Consider the following 22,436-nt stretch of genomic DNA (forward strand, 5'->3'; position numbering starts at 1 on the left):
GGCCACGAATTTTTCCTTAACCTAACAGTAAGTGGAACCAAAAAGATGCTAGGATTCAGTTTGAAATCAAACCTGCATTTTTTGTTTGACGACGGATATCCAGACATTTTGCAGCTTTTTGTTCGCACTTGGAAATGAAATCGCCCTAAATTAGCTTGAATGTATAGAAATTACGCCTCGCCAGTTACATTTTTCGAGACTGAAACATGTAAATACTCTATCAAATCGAACCTTGAGTCCTTCCTTTTTTGGCTCACGCTTACCATGCGTGCATTTTAACCGACGCATTCGTGTCATCTTTTCAGACTTGAAAACGTTCGGAACTGTGAATCATGGTCATGAATAAATATTTTTTTTATTAACGAACGGAATTGGGGTAGATGAAAGGGAGAAAACCGAAGTAACTCAACATAGCTACCTAAAGGATAAAAGGATAACGTCTTTGGCGTCATGCAATCCGCCGGGGATGCGCCACGACGTTCACTTCAATTCAGAATCGTTTGAGATTTACTGGGGCTAGCCGATGTGTCAAGTCAGTGTTTTTATCCTCCTAGGCAAGTTCGGTCATTCACCAATTCATCGACTCCGAAGCGATGAATGTCTTGTTGAGCACTAGTGCGGATTTGAACTTCCGATTGATCGTGCGGACAGCGGGACCTCTTACCGACTGCGCTACACCCGCCCTTTAATATAACTATTTAGGAACGAAATTGGGGCCGTGTATGCGTAATCTGATTGCTACTTGCTCGCAGAGGCCGTCGTTGTACTAAATGCAATCAAACGTTTGAGTACAAGCTGAACATGTGCATACATCTTGCACAGTTACAAAGTGGAAGTTCCTCATATATTGGACAAAGGTGCTGTTGTCCAGTACACTGCCAATTCCAACTCAAATATCTAGAGGGAGCATGGAATCCTTGATGACAACTCTCCGTATCGTTACACTGAACCGCTGGTCATTGTCAGCCTGAGGTCAAACGATGTCATTAGGCAATTCCCGTGTTACCCCGTCTCGCAGGATATGGAACACTGACGACTGGATGGATTATGTGCTGTCGATGGAGAAGGTTGGAACAGCTGTGTTCAAGGACGACACTCTTCGGCGAAGAGGCGGGCAAAGGCGAAAAAACAATAATATCAGTCTGCTGATTAAGTGAAGTAGATCATAAATGAAATTGTGCGGGTGTAGCGCAGTACCAAGAGGTAGGTATCCTTTATGAATGCCACTAAAAATGTCTCCTTACTAGTTCTTACGCCTCTGATGCTCTTACATCATTCACTTTTCTCGTTTGTTGAGAGATTAGCGAAATTCTCTGCAACTGTGACGAAGTTTGACACCTCGTATTTGATCTACCTGCGTCGAGATCACTTCCAAAAGGAAATACCTCGAAATTTCAGAACCTTTTCCTTCGCGTCTGATGCATTAATCGCCATGTCTTGGTACATCGAGGAGCAGCAGCCAGTTTACCTAGACTATAATGCTACCACTCCACTTGAGGCATCAGTGAAAGCAGCTATCACGGCCGGGTTAGAGCTGTGGACAAACCCAACGAGCGGCAACCCCATAGGTTCGATTTTGATTCACGTTTCATTCCATTTTCAACCCCGTGTAGTGTTTTTAGCACTGAAGGCAAGGGAAGAGATTGACAGTGCGAGGAAGTCGCTGGGTAACCTGTTACATGTGAATGGGGAGGAAGTGATATTCACGTCTGGAGGAACAGAGGTCTTCCGACTTCGATAACGTATCCAGCGTCTTCCGGAATCTATAAAAGAAGTTTTTAGGCCAATAACTGGGTAATAAATTCGGCTCTGGAAAAGTTCAAGTCCGAGTACCAGGGCCAGACGCCGCACATGATTTGCTCTTCTATTGAGCATCCTTCGATCCTCCAGCCGCTGCGGCACCTACGAGATATTGGCAGCATAGGTGAGCATCGATTCCTTTATGTTTTCACTATTTAGTCATTGCCGAAGAATCTTTCTAGAAAGTAGATCTTGCATGACACAAAACTGAGTTCTTCGTCATACGAGACGATTTGGAAAAGCTCAGAACTGACTAAGAAGTCCACAATTATTAGGGGCAAAGGGCTGTACGGAGATTTGTTGAATTCTACATAGGATGGCTTGGAATCTGATAACAAGAACAAGTGTTTTGATAACATATGTACTCCGGCCTAAGAGCTCCGCAGCTTAGGACGAAATTGTATCACGAAATTGACGATGTCGGATCTCTCCGGGAAATAATAGAGTTAGAGGTGTAGATTAAGAGTCTTCTAGTCTTCCTGAAAAACGGCGCGAGAAACTGTTTTATTGTAGCTTTTTTTTAATTGATTTTCTTGAGCTGTGGCCAAAATTGGTATTGATATTTATTAACAGCTTGGATCACCGCCAAAAGTCCAAAAATGAAAATGGGCCGTCAGGTCCCTATAAAAAACCCTTGTGACTCGTAGTTGTGGTACGTGGTGGTCTGTTGCGTTACCAAGTCTGGCTAATGAGGTAAGCACTAGCCAATGTGTTGCTGTTTGAGTTTACCTACCGTTTAAATGATGCTTTCTGTAGGGTGACGAGGCGCTGGAGGGGATAAGTCACTAATGGCTTTGAATTTTCCAGGCTCTGACGAAGGCGATAACGCCGAAACGTTAGCTGTTAATGATATCAGTATCAATAATATCAATACCAGTCTTGGCCGCAGCTCAAGCAAATCAATAAAAAAGCTACGTCTTCAACATGCCAAGATTCAAGGACAGTCGAACATGGGCAAAGTTTTATTGTACTTTTTTTCTACGAGCCACGTTATAACCTCTGTCCACGTGCTGCGTTCATGAGTGAGTGGACGATAATCGCTGGGGTTTCCCAGCGGTTTATTCGAGTGGAAACCATTGGATGCTCCCTTTTAATCTGCCTTCACGCAATCGAACGTGTATCGCAGCCGTATGCGGGAAGGATTTCGGCGTCCGCTGTGTACGATGAGAACCTGAGTAAGTCATGTTTAAGAAGAAAAAAAATCATTCTCAAACTATGGCAAATAATGCTGATGAGTGTTCAGCCGAAACCATGCGCTCTTGTGCAAGCGATACCTAAAAAATATGGAAACTTCCTCGAAAATTCTCGAAATAAACACAGGAAACGCTCAATTCGATGCGGAATCGTACACAGTTGTGCAAGTTGGTATATTATCTGGGTACCAAATTAAAGGCATCACTCTACGAATCTGGGGTGGTGCGAGTTTCACGTGAATTATGCTTATACGGGGTCGTAGATTATGGTTCCGTCCATTTCTTCCTAATTGCCGTAAAAAACGGCCCGGAAGATACGGCTTTGAGCGTTCTGGCGCGCTATTTCCTACAACGAGTTCGATTGGAGCGCGCCAACCTTGTGCATCTTCCGGGCCGTTTTTTACGGCATTTAGGAAGAAATGGACGGAATCACCCCTCTCTTCATAATCTACGACCCCATATGGGAACTCTCGACCTGAAATCCCCACCACCCCAGATTCCTGGGGCGATGCCTTTAATGTTGCGCAAAATGATCAAATGTTTTCTTTATATGCATATTTCATTCACATTGATCTGTGACCTCTTACATCTGTGAGCAATACAGTTCGCAATTCATTTTTAAACTCTTGACTAATTATGACTATTGCAGAACTTACCACGCTTGAAATAGACCGAAAAAGTGGTCAGATAACCCCATCCGATGTGCTTGAGCTGGTCACACCATCGACTTGTCTCGTAACTGTTATGTTGGCTAACAACGAAACAGGAGTACTACAGCCCATTGCCGATCTTAGTGACGCGGTCCGAAAGGCAGAAAGCAAACACGGTACGTTACACATGATGTCTGTATGGTCCAGCAACTACATCTTACATCTTTTAAAGCAAAACCACTTCGAAATCGTTGTGGGATGCGCCTACGAGGTCTACTTCAGATCAGATTCGTTTACAATTTATGAACGCGTGTGTAACCTTGCAATGATGTCTTGCGGGGGTGAGCGGATGTATCAAATCAGTATTTATCCACCCAATCAAGTCTGGTACCAGTTTATCAACCTTGAAGGGATGAAGGTTTTGGTTGAGAGGGGTTTACGACCATCGGCACAGTTGTAGCCGAACCTCTCACCGCCTGCGGTACATCTTTTCTTCAAATTTAAAGTGTCAAGAGAAATTTAAAGGTGCAAGCGCAAATCACTGTAGAACAAAGGCTTGGGTTCACTGAAACAGTGCCATGTGGGTCCAACATATCTGAGCATTGGCACGTAGGAGTTATGTAGTTGTTCATGCCCATAGTGTGTTTAGTCGTTTACATGCGCTCATGTAGCACCGTTCAATATATGAGCTTAATAAGTATGCGAAACAAACTACACACTCTTGCTACATTCGGGTCGAAACGGTCTGATCTGTGGTGCAACTCCGTAGAGAGTTAAAGATAGAGTTGCACTTGCTAACTCGAGTCGGACTGCGGAGCAGCGCTGAAAGGCCTATGGTGGCATTTCAACCCCACTTCGATGTCCCCCATGGGATGGGTGTAGCTCAGTCGGTAAGAGGTTCTGCTGCTGTTGTACAATCAATCACTGCTCTACCGCCAAGCAAGGCTTTCATCCTTCTGAAGTAGATGAACTGGTGCGTCTGGAAAGGTAAAAACACTTACTCAATAGTTTGGTTGGGCCCACAAGTCATGGTATGTGCTGAACACGCGTTCATGAACCGCAAACAATTCTGGATTGAAGTTGAACGTGTAGGCTTATCGCGAAGGCACTAATCAACTGCGTGGACTTTGGGGAACGGCAAAGATGCTCCCGAAAATTTGGCTATGATGCCTCCGAAATACTTTGAGTGAAGGGTCGAAAAGGAAAGGGATAGAAGGGATGAAGCGTACGGTGATGGGTAAGGCGATGACGCTTTATCCTTCCTATCCTTTTCAGTCCTAAACGTAGGTAATTGCACTACAAGTCAGGCTCAGCCAATTCGCGTTCCCCCAAAAATAGCCAGTAACTTAACCGCATCAAATGTTTGTGTTTGTTGCACAAATATGTGCTTTTAGTCACTCTTGATTATAGGTCAGTTTTAAGGAGTCCTGTTAGCATTGTTGATTTAGGTACAACAGTTTTTCTTCATTCCGATGCTTCACAGGCGGTCGGCAAGATTGATGTAAATATAGCAGAGCTTAAAGTGGATGCGGTAACGGTAGTCGGGCACAAGGTGATCAACGTCAACTTCTTCTCTTCTTCAGAGAATGTTTTCGTAAACTTTATCCCTAGCAACGAACTCTTGAACAATAACTCGAACATTTTTAGATATAACGTTTTTTGCTAACTTCAACCTCAAATTTTGGTGCAGTAGTTTCAGTTTTACGGTCCTCGAAATGGTGCATTAGTTCTGCGATCAAAGTATACTTCTCAGATTCTTCCGTGGATATATGGAGGCGGACAAGAAAGGGGCCTTAGATCTGGGTAGGGCAAAAAAAAAGCTCATCAACTGCGTTCTTTTGATCAAATTAAGATTGCTTTTGCAGCACTGAGAACACACCGATGATAATGGGTCTTGGTGCAGCTGCGGCTGCGTGTAATCTGTCACAAACAGAAGCACATCTCCGCACAATAAGAGATTATTTCGAGCAACAACTTAAGGTAATAGGAATCAAAGGTCGTAGTTGTTGCAAGCGGAGAACTGCTTTACTCTGAGTGATTTTACTATATCAACATCAACAATTGGATTGACATAGTTTTCAAGGAATGCCTGCCAGATCAGCATGTCGTTCACTTCTCCGCATCGCCTAGGTTGCCTAACACTAGCTCGGTTGCTTTTCCGAAATATCCAAAGCCATCTGCAGATCTCATTGCCAAGTACGTCACCAATTTGTGACAGATCCTTGTCGTGAACTATGTTAGAACTCTAGGTGCAAAACATTCTATGCAAGTACCGGATCCGCCTGCCATTCAGGTGCAGTCAGGTATGTTTTTCCATTTTTCGCGTTCAAAAAAGAAAAGTGCGAAGCAGAAGGGTTTAAACCGCCCACTTTCAGACATTCGTCGTCGTTTATATAGCACGGAGTTTCATGTTATAACGTCAGAAACTTTCAAACTTTTTAAATTTTTGGATGCGTATTGGTGATCGGCAAATTTTCGAGCATGTCCCGGTCATGCTTTTTCAGAGCTATTAGCTATGGTGTGTATCCTAGAGAGATTCCTTCGCTGCTATCTGAATAGCTGACTCAGGTTACCTTCCGTTAATCAAACTGCAACACCGGCGAGGCTATAATTCACAAGCTACTAAATTGTTTTGGAAAATCAGACACACCCACTGGAATCCACGGCAAAAGCTAGAGATGGAGTTGTAGATTGCGGGATCAGGATGGTTCCGCTCACCTCTCCCTAATCGTACTAAAAAAACGGCGTGGGAATCGCTCTAGTTCGTACGAGGAGCGGTAGGACGCCCTCCATGTATACGTTCTTGTCCCCTAAGCAAGCCATTCATATTTTTCACTTGAATAAGCAGTCGAGAACTCACTGACTTTCGACCGGTGCGCAGATGAGTGCGGCGCGTGTACAAAAGTGGAGCGTTGCAACCGAAATCGTCGTTGAAAACTCCGTTTGGCAGTTGCTCTACGGACTTTTTTTGCGCGCCGATGTAGAAGCCAATTAGAGCACCACTTAGTGCCCCCTCCCCCAGCTACACTTGCACCAAAACGAAACAAATGTTGTGTTCGTCAGTAACCACTTAGGCAATCTTCGTGAAGCTTGGTGGAGTATTAGAGGGGTTACACTGAAAACTGTTGACTTCCATCCATTCATCGACTCGTTACTCCACAAGAGCAACAACTCGCTTATGCATATGGAAATAAGTGTATTATGAGCCAAGTTGTATTGATAGGAACATATTGTGATAATCGTTCGGAATCAGGTCTGAAGGACAGTATAGGTACAGACCTGTTTTAGTTCTAACTCGTTTACCGTTCTTTTCATTTTTTTAAAGTCAAGAATTACCATCTTAGATCAGTGTAATCGTTTCTACGAGTGAATATATTAGATCTTTGTTTCTACGATTCAAATGCACAAGGTCTGAGTCCTTCCTCTGACTGATTCTGTCTTGAAAAATCAAAAGGGATTTATAGCGATGACTAACACGTTTTCAGTTCGACGCTTCTTGCATGTGGAATTAGCAAAGAACTGGTGGAAAGAACGATACGATTCAGTTTTGGAAGAGAAACCACACGTGAAGATGTCTGTTAACTCTTTGCTTATAATTGCATTCCATCTACACCTTTATTATAGGTGGATCGAGTGGTAAAAGAGCTAAAGGCAATGATGTTTCTGGCAAAACACGGCAGTTCTCTGATGAACGTGATAAACGCGGGCCCCGTGGCTGGATTCTGATAATATGGTATGATGCTGATGAAACTGAATAATAATATTTACTGTTGAATAACAAAGATCTGTAATTTTTCCACTGGTATGAAATATGAATGCAAACTATGTGCTACATCACTAGATTCAATATCGACCAGTAAATGACATCACATGCATGGAAAATCAACGGGCAATTAATACCTGAGATGCAAGCAATTGAGCTAAAATAAGAACTTTGCGCAGCATGTCTGCACCAAATAGAAATGGATAGGAAGGAAGAGCGCTAACGAAGTTTATGTCGAATCAGACCTTTCATCATGTCAAATGTGTTCCCATTATCACCAACCGAAAATATCTGCAAGAAAGAACGCTAAGCGATGTAGGAATGTTGCCTACGGCAAGAGAAAAAGAGAATAGTAATAATAATAATCATCATCATAATAATAATAACAATAATAAAATAGTAATAATAAAAATAAAATAATAATAATAATAATAATAATAATAATAGAGAAAAAGGCGGAATGTTAATTGATAGAAAGGAAAACATACGAAGTTATTCATTCACCTTACTAGGATTGCTTTTGCTTCGCACTTGAAGGTATCCATTTTTGTCCAACCCCCGAATGACAACTTTCTCAGACAGCTCCTCGAGCAGCACTTCTTCTCGGCTAAACAATATTTTTTTTTCGCTTTCGTATAATTTGCAAGCAATGGCAGACTAAAGGGGAAATTCTTTTCAAATATGAACACATTTGAACATAAAAAGTTATAGATTTCTAGCTCGTTGTACGTCTTCGCAGTCAGACCTAACGCTCGGTCGCGACGCTGCGAGGTTAGATGTTCTGAAGAAAAGGGTGAGCATAGCATGTCATCACCCAAGTAAATGCCACTGCCCATTCTCCACAGATGCTCACTTTGTTTCCATTCCTCATTTCGCTTAACGTGCGTATTTACATTGTTTTTGAAGTGAACACGCAAAACCAGAACTACCGAGAGGGAGAGGAATGAGGCGTTTTCAATCCCGACCTGTACTCTCTCTCTCTCTGTCTCTCTCTCTCTCTTCTTTCTTTCATTCGCTACGTTTCACATCCAGAACACATTTCAAATGCAAATCTTGAAATCTGCAACTTTATGCAATGAGGATCATTTCTTCACCCCTCTATCATGAAAAAAAAAACTAGGAGTAGATACTGTAGACATAATTTTTGTGAAAAGGCATCGAAAAAAAGTCCTACAACATTATGCGGAGATCATCCACTCAGTTTATACGCATTCCGAATACTAAATAGTCAATAAAGCGATCTATACGAAGCATATTTAACCCATCAACATCAAACCATCCAATACAATAATCCAAACTACGCGTTGTTCCAATGAAAACACGGTGGCTATTGCTGCTCTTCGCTTCTCTTTCACATTCACTATTCTAAGCTTTACACTTCTTAACGATCAACCTTTCTGAGAAACAGGAACCGTAAGAGCATTTCCGCCGTCAGCTGTAATGGTGTTCTAGTTGTCAAGAAAGATGGAGTGGTAGCGTTAATGAGTATCCGCGGTAATTGACGGAACTTCTAAAACAAACTTAATACGTGAGCACTACGACGTTCTCAGACGAAAAAAGCAGGAAGGGCTTTCGAGACTAACTTTACATGGCTTCACGTCGTCTCGTCAGCAGTAAAAAGTGGAAGGAAACACTGGTAGAAAATACAACTATGGTATGATCTTCCCTCATTCGTTTCAGGCGAGGTAAAATTCTTTTTTGTGCATTTCCCTTTATTTCTTCGACTTTTTGACCTAATGGGGAAACAATCTCTCATCCTTGGCTTTTTATTGTTGTTACAACACAATTGTTCTGATGGAAACGCTGAGTAGGAAAAATAGACTTTCTTATCAAAAGCCTCTCACCTGTGCAACCAAAACTCGTGGTATGCTTTGAGCACTTCACCAGCACCTTTCATTTCGTAGATATTCATCCAATCTACAACGATAAGGACATATTTCTACCAGTTTGCTATTAACGAACGTAGACGATGACTCACATTCGAATCTATTCAACGTCTCGGCAATAACCTCTTCAATGCTGAATTTGATGTCGCTTCCATCTGGAACCATGTCGTTGAGACAAACTGTTGGTTGCGAATTGGATACATTGATGCCGGCACCTGTTACTTTCAGTGTTTATTTGATGAATGCACTAATTAAAAGCCCAACTAAGGGAACGTGTGCTTACCGATTGATACCAACAGGCCATCATCACGACACTTAGCAGTAGCTAAAAGACCGCCGACCTTGTGTGAGCGGTTAAAGTAAAAGTCATTTGGCCATTTGATTCGTAGTGGGAAATCCTGAAATATCACGACCGAAATGCAAGTAACCTAGGATTTCCATTAAAAAAAAACAAGAAATAAGTCTAATGTAAATAAATTATTAAAGAAAACATACTCCAAAACCGCTTAACCGACGAATAGCATCAACCAATGCAACAGCAAAGACATGCTGAACAAATGATGGAGTTCGAGCTAATGAACACGACTGCGGGAGAGAAGTAGAAACAGTGAACATTGCAGCTCCAAGAGGAGATACGAATTCATTTCCACCACGACCTGAATTAAGCTATTGCGAACACAAAGAAAAACATATGGAAGAGAAAACAAAATAATAATAGAGAAAGACCTGTAGATATGGTACCACAATTAATTGTTAAAAGAAAATTTCTAAACTGTGCTCTACGCTTCACTCAAACAAGCCGTAAATATTGTCGCTAACCTTGACCATGCGTCTGACGAGCGGCAACTATCACAGCACCGTCACAAGTCGGTATTGCGTCACAAAGGCTTCAATAAAATAGATTTCTATGAAAATAAGATTCTAGCGGTGGGGACACACCTTTCACATACATCCATAGTGGTGGTAGCGACAGGTATGTGCAGAATGACGTGTCCCAGACGTCTTGTCCGAAGGTGTGAGAAGTACAAGGGGAAGTTGAAATGTGTGTAGGAAGACTTCTGGTTGCTAAAGTAGGCCACAGAATACACATTGAAAATGAATCCGGGATTGAACAGAACAAGTGAAAATCAAACGTACAATAGTTATTGTACTTGCAGAAGCAAACTCAAGATTGAGAGGAATCCCCTTTCAACATCAGATTTATGGCCCAATAGCAATAACAAATTACTTCACTCTTTCCTTAACAGCAGAAAGGCGATAAAGGAACTCAGAAGCGGTTTTCATTTAAAGTTTGCTTCCTCTTTTATGCAAGTTATGAGTAGTACCCAAAGTGGTTAGGAAACATTGTATGTGATAATCATCTACATTAAGTCAGCTCGCTAAATCAATCAGTCGAAGTATGGTACTTTCCTTTGCGGAAAACCGACCGATTGAGGTCATCCACGAAATTTTGCACGCAAATACTAAGTTAGATGAAGATGAAGAAGTTCGAAACTAATGACTTTTTCTCTGTGGTTCTTCTATTTACCTATTCAGAAATTAGCAACTACTCACCGTGACGAGACCTCCACAGGTAACACACTCTCAGTAACATCAGGCATTCCTTGTTCTCCCACCTTTTCTGTTTTCCGGAGAAAAAGCCGTGGTACTAGCCCAATTTCTTCCCCATATCGTACTCCCTGAATGCAACTGTTTTGGAACAAATTTGCAGAATGCCAACGAATAAAAGAGAAAAAACGATATTAAAAAATGAAAATGATATTACCATCAAGTTCTCAATGATGTCGTCTTCGCTAGCTATCATAACTGCTGGAGTAAGAGTTGGAATTTCAGTTTCACATACTGTTACGCCAACACGAGACAACGAATCATGAAGTATCCGACTGCCTAAAGCATCATAGTAAAATCCATGCAAAACACCGTAGACGAAGTGATTGCAAAACAAGGACCATACCAGGTGCTAACAACTGTTCAGATGTGGCATCTGAAAAAATAGCCGAAGCTTGATGTGCACTATTTTCCATATACAAAAAGAGGGGCATATCTGAAAAAAAAAAACGTTAAAACGAAAACAAGGATGGACAAGGAACAAGGAGTAAGGTGATCAGTAGAACATAATGAATGAAGGAGAAAACATAGGGAAAGAAGGCATGCACAAGAACATACCTTTTACTTTGTTTAGCACGACTGAGTAGCTCATTCCCCCTGCTAAATCCTTGGAATGAAAAGTTGTGTTGATCTAAACACCTTTTCTAATTGCAACAGCCCACAAAAGTATGATTAAGAAGAAAAAGTAAAAGAGGTAGCTTCAAGTGTCCTAAATAAGATTTCCAAGGTTAGACTTCATTGTGCTGGTCTCTGATGAAGTAGATTAATTATTTCTGATAAGAAAACGAAAGAAAATCCTCGCCTGTCCTTGTTTTGAAAGTGTTTTTAACGACTTTTTAAGGAAATGCTCGAAATCTTTCCCCATGGACAGGCAATCTCGAGATCCAAATGCCATTCGAATCATATCGGCCTATAATTGTTCTGTATTAATAACAACGATTTCTCAGCAACAATTGCACATCAAATAACAATGCGTTTGGATTAATAAAACATGAGAATCTAAACAATGAAATACCTGTTTTTTGGACGACTCACAATTAGACAGACTCGCAAGGAGACGATTTTGGCAAACAAAGATTATTTTTCCCGACTGTAAAAACGAATGTAGGGTAATGTACCGGTGTCGACGCAGGGTATGAAATAGAGGAATAAAAACCTACTTGGTTAAAATAGGTCTGCATGTTTCCCCATGATTGATCATCCAGTTCCGATGTATCAGCGATTATAAGACATGCCTAGAAGAGAAGAGATGATAAATGAAGGGAAAACAAAACAAGAAAAAGGCTAACTGTGGTGGGTTCGATCCAGGGTTGCTTTTTCATAGCCTCAGCACTCAAATGAAAGACAGTGTACCGATCTGCAGGTATGAGCTGTGATAAACTCGATCTTATCCTTTTATAGAGACCGGTCTGTTCTCCAGTGTAGACCAGTATCTGGAGTTAAGTAGATATTATTATTCTGAATTCTAGAAGTAGAAGTTTTATGATCCAAAATTACATATATTTTTTGTTGCCGCTCATTTTTACCTCACCTCATTTCGAGCGTAAAAACTGTGCTACAAAATTCCAAAGAGAGGACATCGGTCTTAGATCAGAGCCCGTCAGTGGGGATCTTTATACACCCCTAGATTCAGAGATCAAACGTTGTAAATTACACTGTGCACATGTTGCAACAAAAAGTTGACATGCGCTTTTGCGTCACCAGCAAATGATATGTTGCGACAACGTTATTTGCTGATTACAGCCAAAAAAAGTGAATTCCATCTCAACAACGATAACATTTTATTGGCATGCAAACAGGAGGAAAACGATAGTCGTAGGAAAGAACCGGTTACTATACTCGGAAGACATAAATTTTAGAGAAACTGAATAAATTATTCCACATACCGATGGTGGTTTGTACATGGCTCTAAGAGAGCGATCAGTAGTTGTATGAAACTTTCTTGTAGGGGTGTACGGTCGTCGGAAAGAATCCCCCGTAAAAAACGATCTGTCTGCAATTGAACAGAATCAGCAAAGAAGGCAACAAATTCATTATGGAAACACGCCTTGGTTAACGGGCTAAGCACTAAAATAGATCTGAAGATGGAACCAGAATAGTGCAATCAACATGCATGCAAACATAAATACTATGTCTATTTCAAAATATGTGGTTTCCTAGCTCCTCCCTCATCTGAAAGTCATCAAGTCAAAGAACTTCATGAAAATTTCTACGAAATATTCAATTTTGATTTTGTAGAGTTTCTCCATGAATGATGAATGAAGTCAATGAGTTTGAATAGAAGTCTGCTCCAAAAAAAGAATCACATATGATTAGTTGTATTTAACGTTGTAGATGGGAAAAAATCAAGACAAAGAACATAACCGTCAGGGACTGAACATTTGGACTTCCCAGAATGATGTATTTGGATGAGTAGGTGTGCAAATGAGATGCTGAAAAAAAAGAAAATGAAGAAGAACACCTTACGTTTTAACCATACGCAGCAGAACATATCACTATTTGACGGGTGAAGACGACCATAGAGCGGGAAAGCTGGACAGTTGGTGGGCGTACTGTTGTGAGTAGTCGAGGAACATGGTCCTTGGGGAAAAGCAGAGTAGTCTCGAAGTATCGTGGAAAAAACAGAAACACATCGATTCATAACGCATCGTGCCGAAGATCGGGCAGGCATGACCAACAGGCACAGCAGCAGCACGCCGATAAACACACGTCGCAATAGTAAGGTCGCCTCTCATCGCCAACCAGCTGGCGACAAAGCCCGGTTGACATTCCTGACGAGGTACAAACAAAAGAAAAATTTCATGGGCTGATAGTCGTCAACGCCGCACGTAGCTAAAGTAAATAAAAACCAACACATCGTTCAGAGAACATCTGTCATTTGCCGCTTATCGACAAATGACCACGAAAGAAAAACGCGTAGCTTTTTATTGCAGTAGTGATCCTTGCGATAAGATATGAAAAATGTTGGGAAATGGTCGGGCAGAAATGTCTTCTCAGGAGCAATGAAGAAAGAAGTATGTCAGATCAAGCAAGGAACAGAATGATGTGAAAACTGGCAGTGGATAATTATTTCCGCCATGAGGAACAATGGGAAAGGTTGAATGGTAAAACATATTCTATGTATAGTGTATAACAGGGCAGAATGATGTAATTGAAGAGATCGAGGATGGTGGACTCCTTTCGGACCTCCAAAGGAGACCATCGACATTACTACTGACCATGACCTATATACACACGCATATTAAATGTGAGAGTTTTTGCACTCTTACATGTTTTGATATCCAGTGTTCGATTCTGTCTTCGAAAAATCTGACATCTTAATTCTCAAAGCAAATGCTAGAATTGAGAAGGAAGCAGCGCTTGAAAACAGCTTTCGTGGAAATTCTGGGGGTTGCGATCTCTTCGTCAGTAGGTAAAGGAAGGAACGTAGCTCACCACCGTGACGGTGAAAACGCGCAACGTCTTCAACAAACCAAGGTATTTGATTCATTAAGAGCACTTAGAGGCACCGATTGACGATGCCGGTGAATAAAAAAAACGTCCGACAAAATGCGAACCGTCACAGGGTTAGGAATAGTTTTGAGAACGTTAACCAAACTACCAATCGGTTGCCAAAAGATTCTTCTGCTCCAGCCCGATCCATCTCCTCATCTTGCGAGTTATTTGCCGGACGTATTTTCGAGGGGCGTGCGAAGTGACGGCGTTGAGTACTTCTAATCTCTATCTCTATCTACTGGTGGAGAGATCCAGTTCTCGAAAGTTTCCGAACACCGCCGCTAGTTATACCAGGAGGGTCTAAAAAATAGAGTGGATTGCAAGATGATCTAGCATCTACTTCAAAAAACGTCTCGGCAGGCATGAAAGACACAAATTCGGTTGAAATTAGCTTAAATTCAATCTACAACTCATAAACGATCAGCGAGGTGTTCAGTATATCTGATATTGGAAAGAATGACTCGAAGAAGCGTTCGAATTCACAGTGCTCGTGGAAGAAGGGTAAACCACAAAAGTGACTTCTTTGTCAATTCACTTAATCTGAAGGAATACTCCACTAAGTAAAGGAGACCTTTAAAGGAAGAAAAGAATCCGCGAGCCAAATACGTGCCACTTCTACAAGGTGATTGAAATATAGGATATAGTAATCTTGATATTCCCTTCACTATGCTGGTGACGTGCTATTCCACAGTGGTCATTACTTTAACCGCTTTTGTATGCTTTATGAGTCTTACTGGTTAATAAGGTTAATAGTGACATAAACGGCAGTTTATACGCTCAGCGTAAGCAGCTGCGTTCGCGGTCGGTCCTCGTTAGCTCAAACAGGGCTATGGAATACCGCTGTGGAATATCATGTCACCAACATAGTGAGGGGAATACCAAGATCAACGGCTATGGAGCTGATTAAGGGTGCCACCGCGTCAAGTCGAGTTTAACCACACATGCACCACGAGTCAGGTCGTTTTGATTCGACTGCAAGTCTACCCTATGAATAGCGGATATACACGGTCATTTTCGCAATATGTACTTCTACAAGTGTTCCAGTACATCAAAAGAAAACAAGATAGAAAAAAAATGCAGTGAAGTGACACTTCGGGTCTTCAAATTACCATCGATTGTTCACAATTCAAAACCTTCATAAATTTGTGGAAAGGAGCAGAGTTTATGAACAGAAGAAAATTTGTTTGATAACGCCAAACGACCAACGAGATATCCTGCGTTGTTCTTTGCCACGTCGCAATAAAAACAGAAAAAAAACGTAGTGAAGGAATAGAACATCAATTCACCGGCTAATGTCGTTTCACACATGGAATGTCTTATCCTTGCGGCACCGCCGAAGGGCACAGGGCTTAACGATCGAAAGCGAAAGGCTGAAACAGCAACTATTTCTTCCTCTGCTCATGGGATTTTCCTAGAGACCCCTAATTCTCGTCGAGGGACGCCGGTTGCTCGCAATTTGACTAATGATAGCTTGCATGTTGCAAGTACACATAGAAACAGGTGGATACAGTCTTCTTACTACTCAGACAAATGAGAAGGTGGAAGGTTACAATGTTCTGGACTACATCGCTAGGGATATGAGCGAAAGTTAAGTGGAAATCTCGAAAGCAAAAGTCGAAAGTCGAAAGTTCAAGAAGGACAAGAATGTTGGAAATAAAAGCGTACAAAATCTGTGCACACCATTATTGCCATACTGCTTATTTTACACCTTCAGGTCCGCTAAATTGGTGTTATGACATCTCAAAGAAGGATTTCTTCATTACAAGGTAAGTTTTGAGTTTAAAAAATGTGGACTAATGTTTAACATGTAATGCTGAAAGTGGAATTGTAAGGATGGGTGAGGCTTGTTAAAAAAAAAACCCCTTACAGAGACAGCTAGCAATGCACGCAGCGAGATTCTTCTGAGATGTTTGGTATTGTGTTAGACCGATGCATTTGTTATGGGGTGAGGTGTAGTTCCACAAAAATGTCATGATTTATGGATTAATATCGCGTAAGCGGCTACGTACGGTCGGGTCAAAACGACATGAAGTGCGGTTCAGTCGCGTAAGCGGCTGCGCTCGAGGAACGCAATGGAGATAGCAGCTGAAACCTAGTGGGAAGCATCGCGAACTGCAGCAATGAACGGTGTTGGTATGGGTCCTCACTCGATCTTAATCTCTGCGCTCCTTCGGATCACTTCGAGCGCAACCGCTTGTGCAAGTACACAGTGCTTCATGTCTTTTTGACTCTACGCTGCGAAGCGCCAGTGTTTTCATCCGCTCACAGGCAATTGCGGGCGTACGCTGCGGTGAAAAACTCAGCTTTTCTGGTTGTCATTGTCATTTTCTAAGGGAGACACTTTTGGGGACACTCTCTTGACTCATCATTTACAATTATATACAATAATAAGTAATAAAATACAAGTAAAAGAAATACACGATATGAACCGTCCAACTTTGCAAGTAACCGTCCTTGCTAAATTTCACTGTAAATGAGGTTCTTTTGTTATGGTCGCAGCACGGATTGGCCTGGAGAAGCGTCAGATCCACGAGTCTTCTGTACACAATGTATAGCGGTCGCAACCTTTCTGAGCCTGAAGCCGAAATGCGACTACGTGCTGCTATGCACTGAACTGGCACTTCGCTCATCACTTTCGTTTGTGGATGTTTCCTGTAGAGAGGAGGAAGGAAATGAAATCCTCCATAGAAGTGTGATTTCGTTCCAGGACATTGACGTTCCGCAGAAACTGTAGTTTGGTAGTTTGAAAAATTGGGCAACCGGGCTTTTTCTTGGATTACCGATGCAGTCTTCCACATTTACATGATCCGTCTCTTTTAAATCTGTATCCAGCTCCACAATAACCTTAGAACTAGATTCCAATTCATTTTCTCACTCGAACCTTACGTTAGTTGAGTTCATGCGAGGAGAAAACGAATAGATGTGAACAATTGGCTAAGTGGCCATCAATCTTGCGTCGCACTGCGAGTGGCGTCCCAGGAGTCGTTCGCCACCTTGACCCACACTTCCCTTTTTCTTGCTACAATTCTGCCATGAAGTACAGCTTTAAGCGATGAGATGTAGCGAACTACACTGTTTTTCTGGAGCTCCAAGCTTGTTGATATCCACTCAAAGTAGGGTCAAAAATGACTTGGTGTGCGAATACGTATGCAGCTGCGCTCGATGTAGCGCGATAGTCTCGGCTCCGCAGCCCATTTGGAAACATCAAGGATCCCATCGCAACTGCTTGCGCAAATGCGAAAAGTCATATTGTGTTAACACTACTGTAGATCATGCTGTCTCAGTGGCAAAGTGTGAGCTTATCCTGAACTGATCTAATAGTAAGGCGAGTCGTGCGATAACAAACATGGTATTTGTAGTCCTTTTGCTACTTTCTCATTTGTAAGCCAGTTATCAGTGCGGGTGCTTCTGTTGTTTCGGAGTATCGTAATCTATAGCTAAATCTTTTCCTCTCAACTTTGAGCGCCGACCTTGTCTACTCTCTACGGTTTTCTTCATTCAATTCACATTCGATTTCATTCACTTTCATCTCAGTCGCTGCTCATTCTCAATTAAAGCTGTAAATCGTGGTTACTGATGCGCATTGCAGCTGTCCGAAATAGAATTAGTGCGGTCTCCGAGTAGCACGTTTTCTCGGCGGCGTATACCACGTCCAAGAAGGTGCGTAGCGCCCGACAGGTCGATAAGAGTGTAATCGATACGGCGATGACCCTGCTAATGGAAAATGACTTTGCTGCGACTATTTCTCGGAAGGAGAAGCGATAGATGGAAGCGAGACTGTCGAGAAGCGAAAAAAAAGTTCCGAGGAGTCATCGCCCTTCGATTATAAAAGGGTCAACACGACATGGAGCACCCATAGTAGGATCAAAACGACATGAAGCAAACACGCAACTATGTGCGCGATTTCTCTTGAGGCGCTTCGGTGGAGCGTAGCGCTAAGAGCGTGGTGAGACCCTTGAGAGCACCACCCATCGCTGCAGTTCGTGACGGTCGCAATTCGGTCCCAGTTGTTCCTCCGCCGCTTCGAGCGCGTACGCAATTGCACCGCAACCACACTCATGATTCATGTCGTTTTGACCCGACTGTACACTAATCACAGCACCTATTGCCTCAGTGCAGTTGCGGTTGCGCTCGAAGCGTGCGGTGGAGCGTAGTGGTTAGGATCGAGTGAGGATCCCTGCTACCAGCGTTCATTGCTGCAGTTCGCGATGCTCCCATCTCGATTCCAATCGGTATCCACTGCGTCCCTCGAGCGCGGCCGCTTACGGAACTGAAGCGCGCTTCATGTCGTTTTGACCCGACTATATCATCCTATCGACTTGTGGATCCGATATCAGTGCTCACTTCCACCAAAGATCTGAATCTGATATCATAAGTGGTTTGACAGTTTAAGTAAGTAGTGTAGGATAAGTAGTGTAAGTAGGAACGCGTACACATATCTGTCAAAGATTCAAGTGGAATTTCATCGTAGTAGCCTGTAGTCGAATCCAGATCTAGCCTCTGGATAAGCTCTCTCTTGATCTTTCAAGATTTCATCAATTAAATCCAAACGTGCGATGTAAAGCCAACGGGGCGAACTGCTTTCCGCAGTACATATTCTTCCTCTGTGTGACTTGCTTCCCCTTCTTTCGTTTGCCTCCAATCGAAGGCGCATCGCAGAAACTTGGGTGAACATATTTGGAGTCGATCACATATCTAGATTCTTATCACGTCTAGACCACAGTAGTTCATTGTCCGTGCTGGTACCTTTTGTGCGGACTTCAGGCGATCCTCGTTGTTTGAAGGCATCACCCCACGAATCTGAGGTGGTGCAGATTTCAGGTGGAGTATTCGTATACGGGATGGGAGAGTACGGAGAGGGAGGTGATTCCGTCCATTTCTTGCTAATTGCCGTAAAAAACGGCCCGGAAGATGCGGCGCCGCACAAGACTGGCGCGCTCCAATCGAACCTCTTGTACAAAATGGTGCGCCAAAACAAATGAAGCCGTATCTTCCGGGCCGTTTTTTTACGGAAATTAGGAAGAAATGGACGGAATCACAACCCTCTCCGTAGTCTCCCATCCTGTAAACGAATACTCCACCTGAAATCTGCACCACCTCAGATTCGTGGATTGATGCCTTTAATCGCTGCTCCTGTTGCGATGCTTTCCATTGCTTTGTCATTTTCCTTGTCAACACTTATCACTGCCTATGTATGAGGTTGACGCCGAAACCGTCAGAACTCCGTTTTCCTGCTTTATCCACTGACGGGGCTGTGCCCTTAGTGTGAGCTGGGAGATTAGCGGACTCCGAACCACCATCACCGTCGTCTTTCCTCTATGTCAACTGGCAACCAAAATTCAAGCAACATTAAGTGATGGAGCTGAACACTTTCGCTGGAGACAATTTCAAACCAGTGCAATTCGATTTTCCGGTCAAGACCACCTGAAGTCTGACGTGGTTGCGTATGCTGCTGCGGACTAGCAGATGAAAGTATCGATAACTCGATGATCTTTGCAATCCGAGTGAAGATAACAAGGCAAAAGTTGAGGTGGTTCCTCTGTTAGTTGCAATCTTTGCGTCTCTAACTGATTTTCTTTTCAATATTGTAGAAGTTTAAGATTTATTATTAGATTTACTTACTACTCTTGGATTTATAAGCCTTTTGGGTGCTAGTAAGCATATGTAACCATAGGAAAATCTCAATTGAGGTCGTACCAGTACGGTGGGAATTGCTAGCAAGCAACATCAACATCAGCAACGTGTCCAACATCGAAATGCTTAGGAACACAAACTCACAGTCCCCAATCTGTTCGACTCCACGACCAACCATGGCTGAATGTCGACGTCTAGTCATTTTAGTAACAGGAGGAAGTACTGTCTTAAAAAAATAGAAATGTTACATTAGTTATACTAGAGGAAAGAGATTTCTGGACCTGTTTTCCATTCCTTTTAAATGATGACATTCCATTAGGCATTTTGGGTGGTTGAGAACTTGGCTTTGGAATGTGTTCATTTCTGCTGACGGATGTTTGTTCCACTAGTTGTTCATCTGGTTGTTTCCCGTTTGTCAAACTGCTCGCCTCATTTGGTTGTGATTCGATCAAATCCATAACGAATTCATCAACATATTTTTCAGCTTCGACTTCTAGTTGCGGTTTATCTCTTTGGATGATCTGTGCAACTGAAATAGAGTATAAATGTAGTCCGAACACTGCACTTCAATTCAAATTCGTCAAGTTCTACAAGTCGCATGTCGCCTATACGGCAACTTGCCATGGTAGAAGTGACAAGTTTATGTCCTTATCATCTCAGACAAGTCTGATACCAATTAACCGACCACGAAGAATGAACCATAGTTGGGTCAAAACGACATGAAGCTCGGACAGTTGCGTAAGCGGCTGAGCGCTCGAAGCGGTGCGGTGGAGACAGCGGTTGGAATCGAAGTGCGCTTGCGCAACTGTCCCTGCTTCATGTCGTTTTCATATTCTTGGCCCGGGTTACGTGGTGTCGGACTATCAACCGTACAAAGGCATTGATGACCTCTTATATTTAGTCGGAACGATCTGACGCTTTTTGCAGTTGTGTAAGCCGCTGTGCTCGAAACAGCACGGTGCAGCTGACGATTGCATTCCAGGTGGGACGCGCGCTAGCTAAACTCATCTCTGCAGATCGTGTAGAGCGAGCAATAGTCCTACCTCGTTCGCAATCACTGATTCCACTTCGAGCGCAGCCGCTTACGCAACTGCAGAAGATTCAGGTCCTGTTGGCCCAACAACACCACTGCACTACACGAAGAAGTATAGTTGAAATGTGAGTCTATCAACAGTTTGGAAGCTAATTTCTTGCACTTAGTCGCAGAAGGTGAAAAGGTTTGCTGTGACTGGTACTTTGTTTTCAAAGAAAGTTTGGAGAGTAAAGTTGGAAAATGATGAAATGTGAAAAGTTATTTTTGGAAGGGCCACAGAGATAAAATTGCTTGGATTACATTAGTCGCATAAGTGATCTAGTCACGTGAGACAACAGCTATGGTTGGCGCCGTATATCTTCAACTGGGTCAGCGTGAAGCCGTTTCGACAAGAGCAACATAGCGCAAAGAGAGAGCGTTTAAAGACAGCGTATTACGATACTAAGGTAGTACGGAGTGTAGGAATACCCAAGGAAACTGTGAAGTTCGGGTTGTAGGTCATGGGAGCCAGTGTGGCTTTCCTAATCGTCTTAAAAAAACAACTTGGAAGATGGCGTTCTTTCCTACGAAATCAGTTGGAAAGCACCACCGTTGTGCACGCGCCGCGTCCACTGGCAGGCGGTCGAAGGCCAGAGATCTCCTCACCAGCTTATTCGAGTAAAACCAATGAATAGGGTGGTAAGGGGATCGGAACGTGTCCATAGAGGAGCGTTTTAACGTACCTCGTAATAACCAATGTGGTTTCCACGCCGTTTCCTACGGCGATCAGAGAGAGATGAGCGGAACCATCTCGGATCCCGCAATCTACAACCCTATCTCTAGCTTTTCCCGCAAATTCAGCAGAGCAACGCTAGTTTCTGTAACCTACAACCTGAACTCTGCGGTTGCCCTGGAGTTTTCGTTCTAAGTCAGTTTCGTGATACGCTGACTTTAATGGAGCAAATAAAAAGCGTGCATTTTTGAGAAACCCCTCATAATGACAAGTACATTCTGAACGTGTCTGTCTGTTTCAATACGTCCAGAGCAGTACTTAGCATTATAAGAGGTTTCTCAAAATAAAGATCCAACCATTAACATAGCTGGGATACAGGAAAATAGATTTCGAGAGATGAAGAACCAATGTCTTTTTGAAGACACGTTTTATGTTCGCTAAACACTAAGGATACATTTTTATTTTAGCACCAAAAGCCCATTACAACCACAACCATGATCAATGCAGATAGTTTTGTAAAGTCGAATTAGCTGTACATCACATCATTTTGTTTGCGGTTGCTTGCTAAGCTGGCGAGGTATGCTATAGTCGGTTCAAAACGGCATGAAACACGGTGCTTGCTGCGCGCTCGAAACGACACAGTGGAAGCAGCAGTCAGAACC

The 22,436-nt window shown here is 42.7% G+C and overlaps 2 protein-coding genes across 4 annotated transcripts in view; one reads left to right on the forward strand and one right to left on the reverse strand.

The window, feature by feature from the left end:
* Positions 1-980: 980 nt before the first annotated feature.
* Positions 981-7,369, forward strand: RB195_019228 (uncharacterized protein; the record flags this gene model as incomplete). 2 transcript variants are annotated; one of them, XM_064186987.1, is made up of 12 exons in its annotated part: positions 981-1,153; positions 1,399-1,568; positions 1,623-1,723; positions 1,783-1,924; positions 3,643-3,819; positions 5,092-5,195; positions 5,343-5,446; positions 5,509-5,623; positions 5,727-5,839; positions 5,893-5,946; positions 7,129-7,216; positions 7,268-7,369. In XM_064186987.1, 12 exons carry the CDS (start codon positions 981-983, stop codon positions 7,367-7,369), a joined length of 1,443 nt encoding a protein of 480 aa, XP_064042868.1. The 2 variants fall into 2 exon arrangements, with proteins under 2 accessions (XP_064042868.1, XP_064042869.1); XM_064186988.1 differs by lacking the exon at positions 981-1,153 and having other exon boundaries at positions 1,433-1,568.
* A 256-nt stretch (positions 7,370-7,625) lies between these two features.
* RB195_019229 (uncharacterized protein) overlaps positions 7,626-22,436 on the reverse strand; it is a gene marked incomplete at both ends in the record, with an annotated part of 30,689 nt that continues 15,878 nt past the window's right edge. Inside the window, 21 exons of one of the 2 annotated variants that reach the window (XM_064186989.1) lie at positions 7,626-7,697; positions 7,911-8,013; positions 9,251-9,323; positions 9,385-9,507; positions 9,576-9,690; positions 9,788-9,948; positions 10,112-10,179; positions 10,232-10,357; positions 10,847-10,971; positions 11,058-11,179; positions 11,247-11,336; positions 11,459-11,531; positions 11,703-11,810; positions 11,916-11,990; positions 12,061-12,135; positions 12,190-12,333; positions 12,787-12,893; positions 13,367-13,480; positions 15,682-15,765; positions 20,174-20,255; positions 20,311-20,558. In XM_064186989.1, coding sequence (XP_064042870.1) covers positions 7,626-7,697; positions 7,911-8,013; positions 9,251-9,323; positions 9,385-9,507; positions 9,576-9,690; positions 9,788-9,948; positions 10,112-10,179; positions 10,232-10,357; positions 10,847-10,971; positions 11,058-11,179; positions 11,247-11,336; positions 11,459-11,531; positions 11,703-11,810; positions 11,916-11,990; positions 12,061-12,135; positions 12,190-12,333; positions 12,787-12,893; positions 13,367-13,480; positions 15,682-15,765; positions 20,174-20,255; positions 20,311-20,558 — 2,288 coding nt within the window. The remainder of the gene's footprint in view (positions 7,698-7,910; positions 8,014-9,250; positions 9,324-9,384; positions 9,508-9,575; positions 9,691-9,787; positions 9,949-10,111; positions 10,180-10,231; positions 10,358-10,846; positions 10,972-11,057; positions 11,180-11,246; positions 11,337-11,458; positions 11,532-11,702; positions 11,811-11,915; positions 11,991-12,060; positions 12,136-12,189; positions 12,334-12,786; positions 12,894-13,366; positions 13,481-15,681; positions 15,766-20,173; positions 20,256-20,310; positions 20,559-22,436) is intronic. The other variant, XM_013440535.2, reaches the window with a different exon arrangement.

This window comes from Necator americanus, chromosome II (genome assembly GCF_031761385.1).
Source record: "Necator americanus strain Aroian chromosome II, whole genome shotgun sequence".
Taxonomy (NCBI): domain Eukaryota; kingdom Metazoa; phylum Nematoda; class Chromadorea; order Rhabditida; family Ancylostomatidae; genus Necator; species Necator americanus.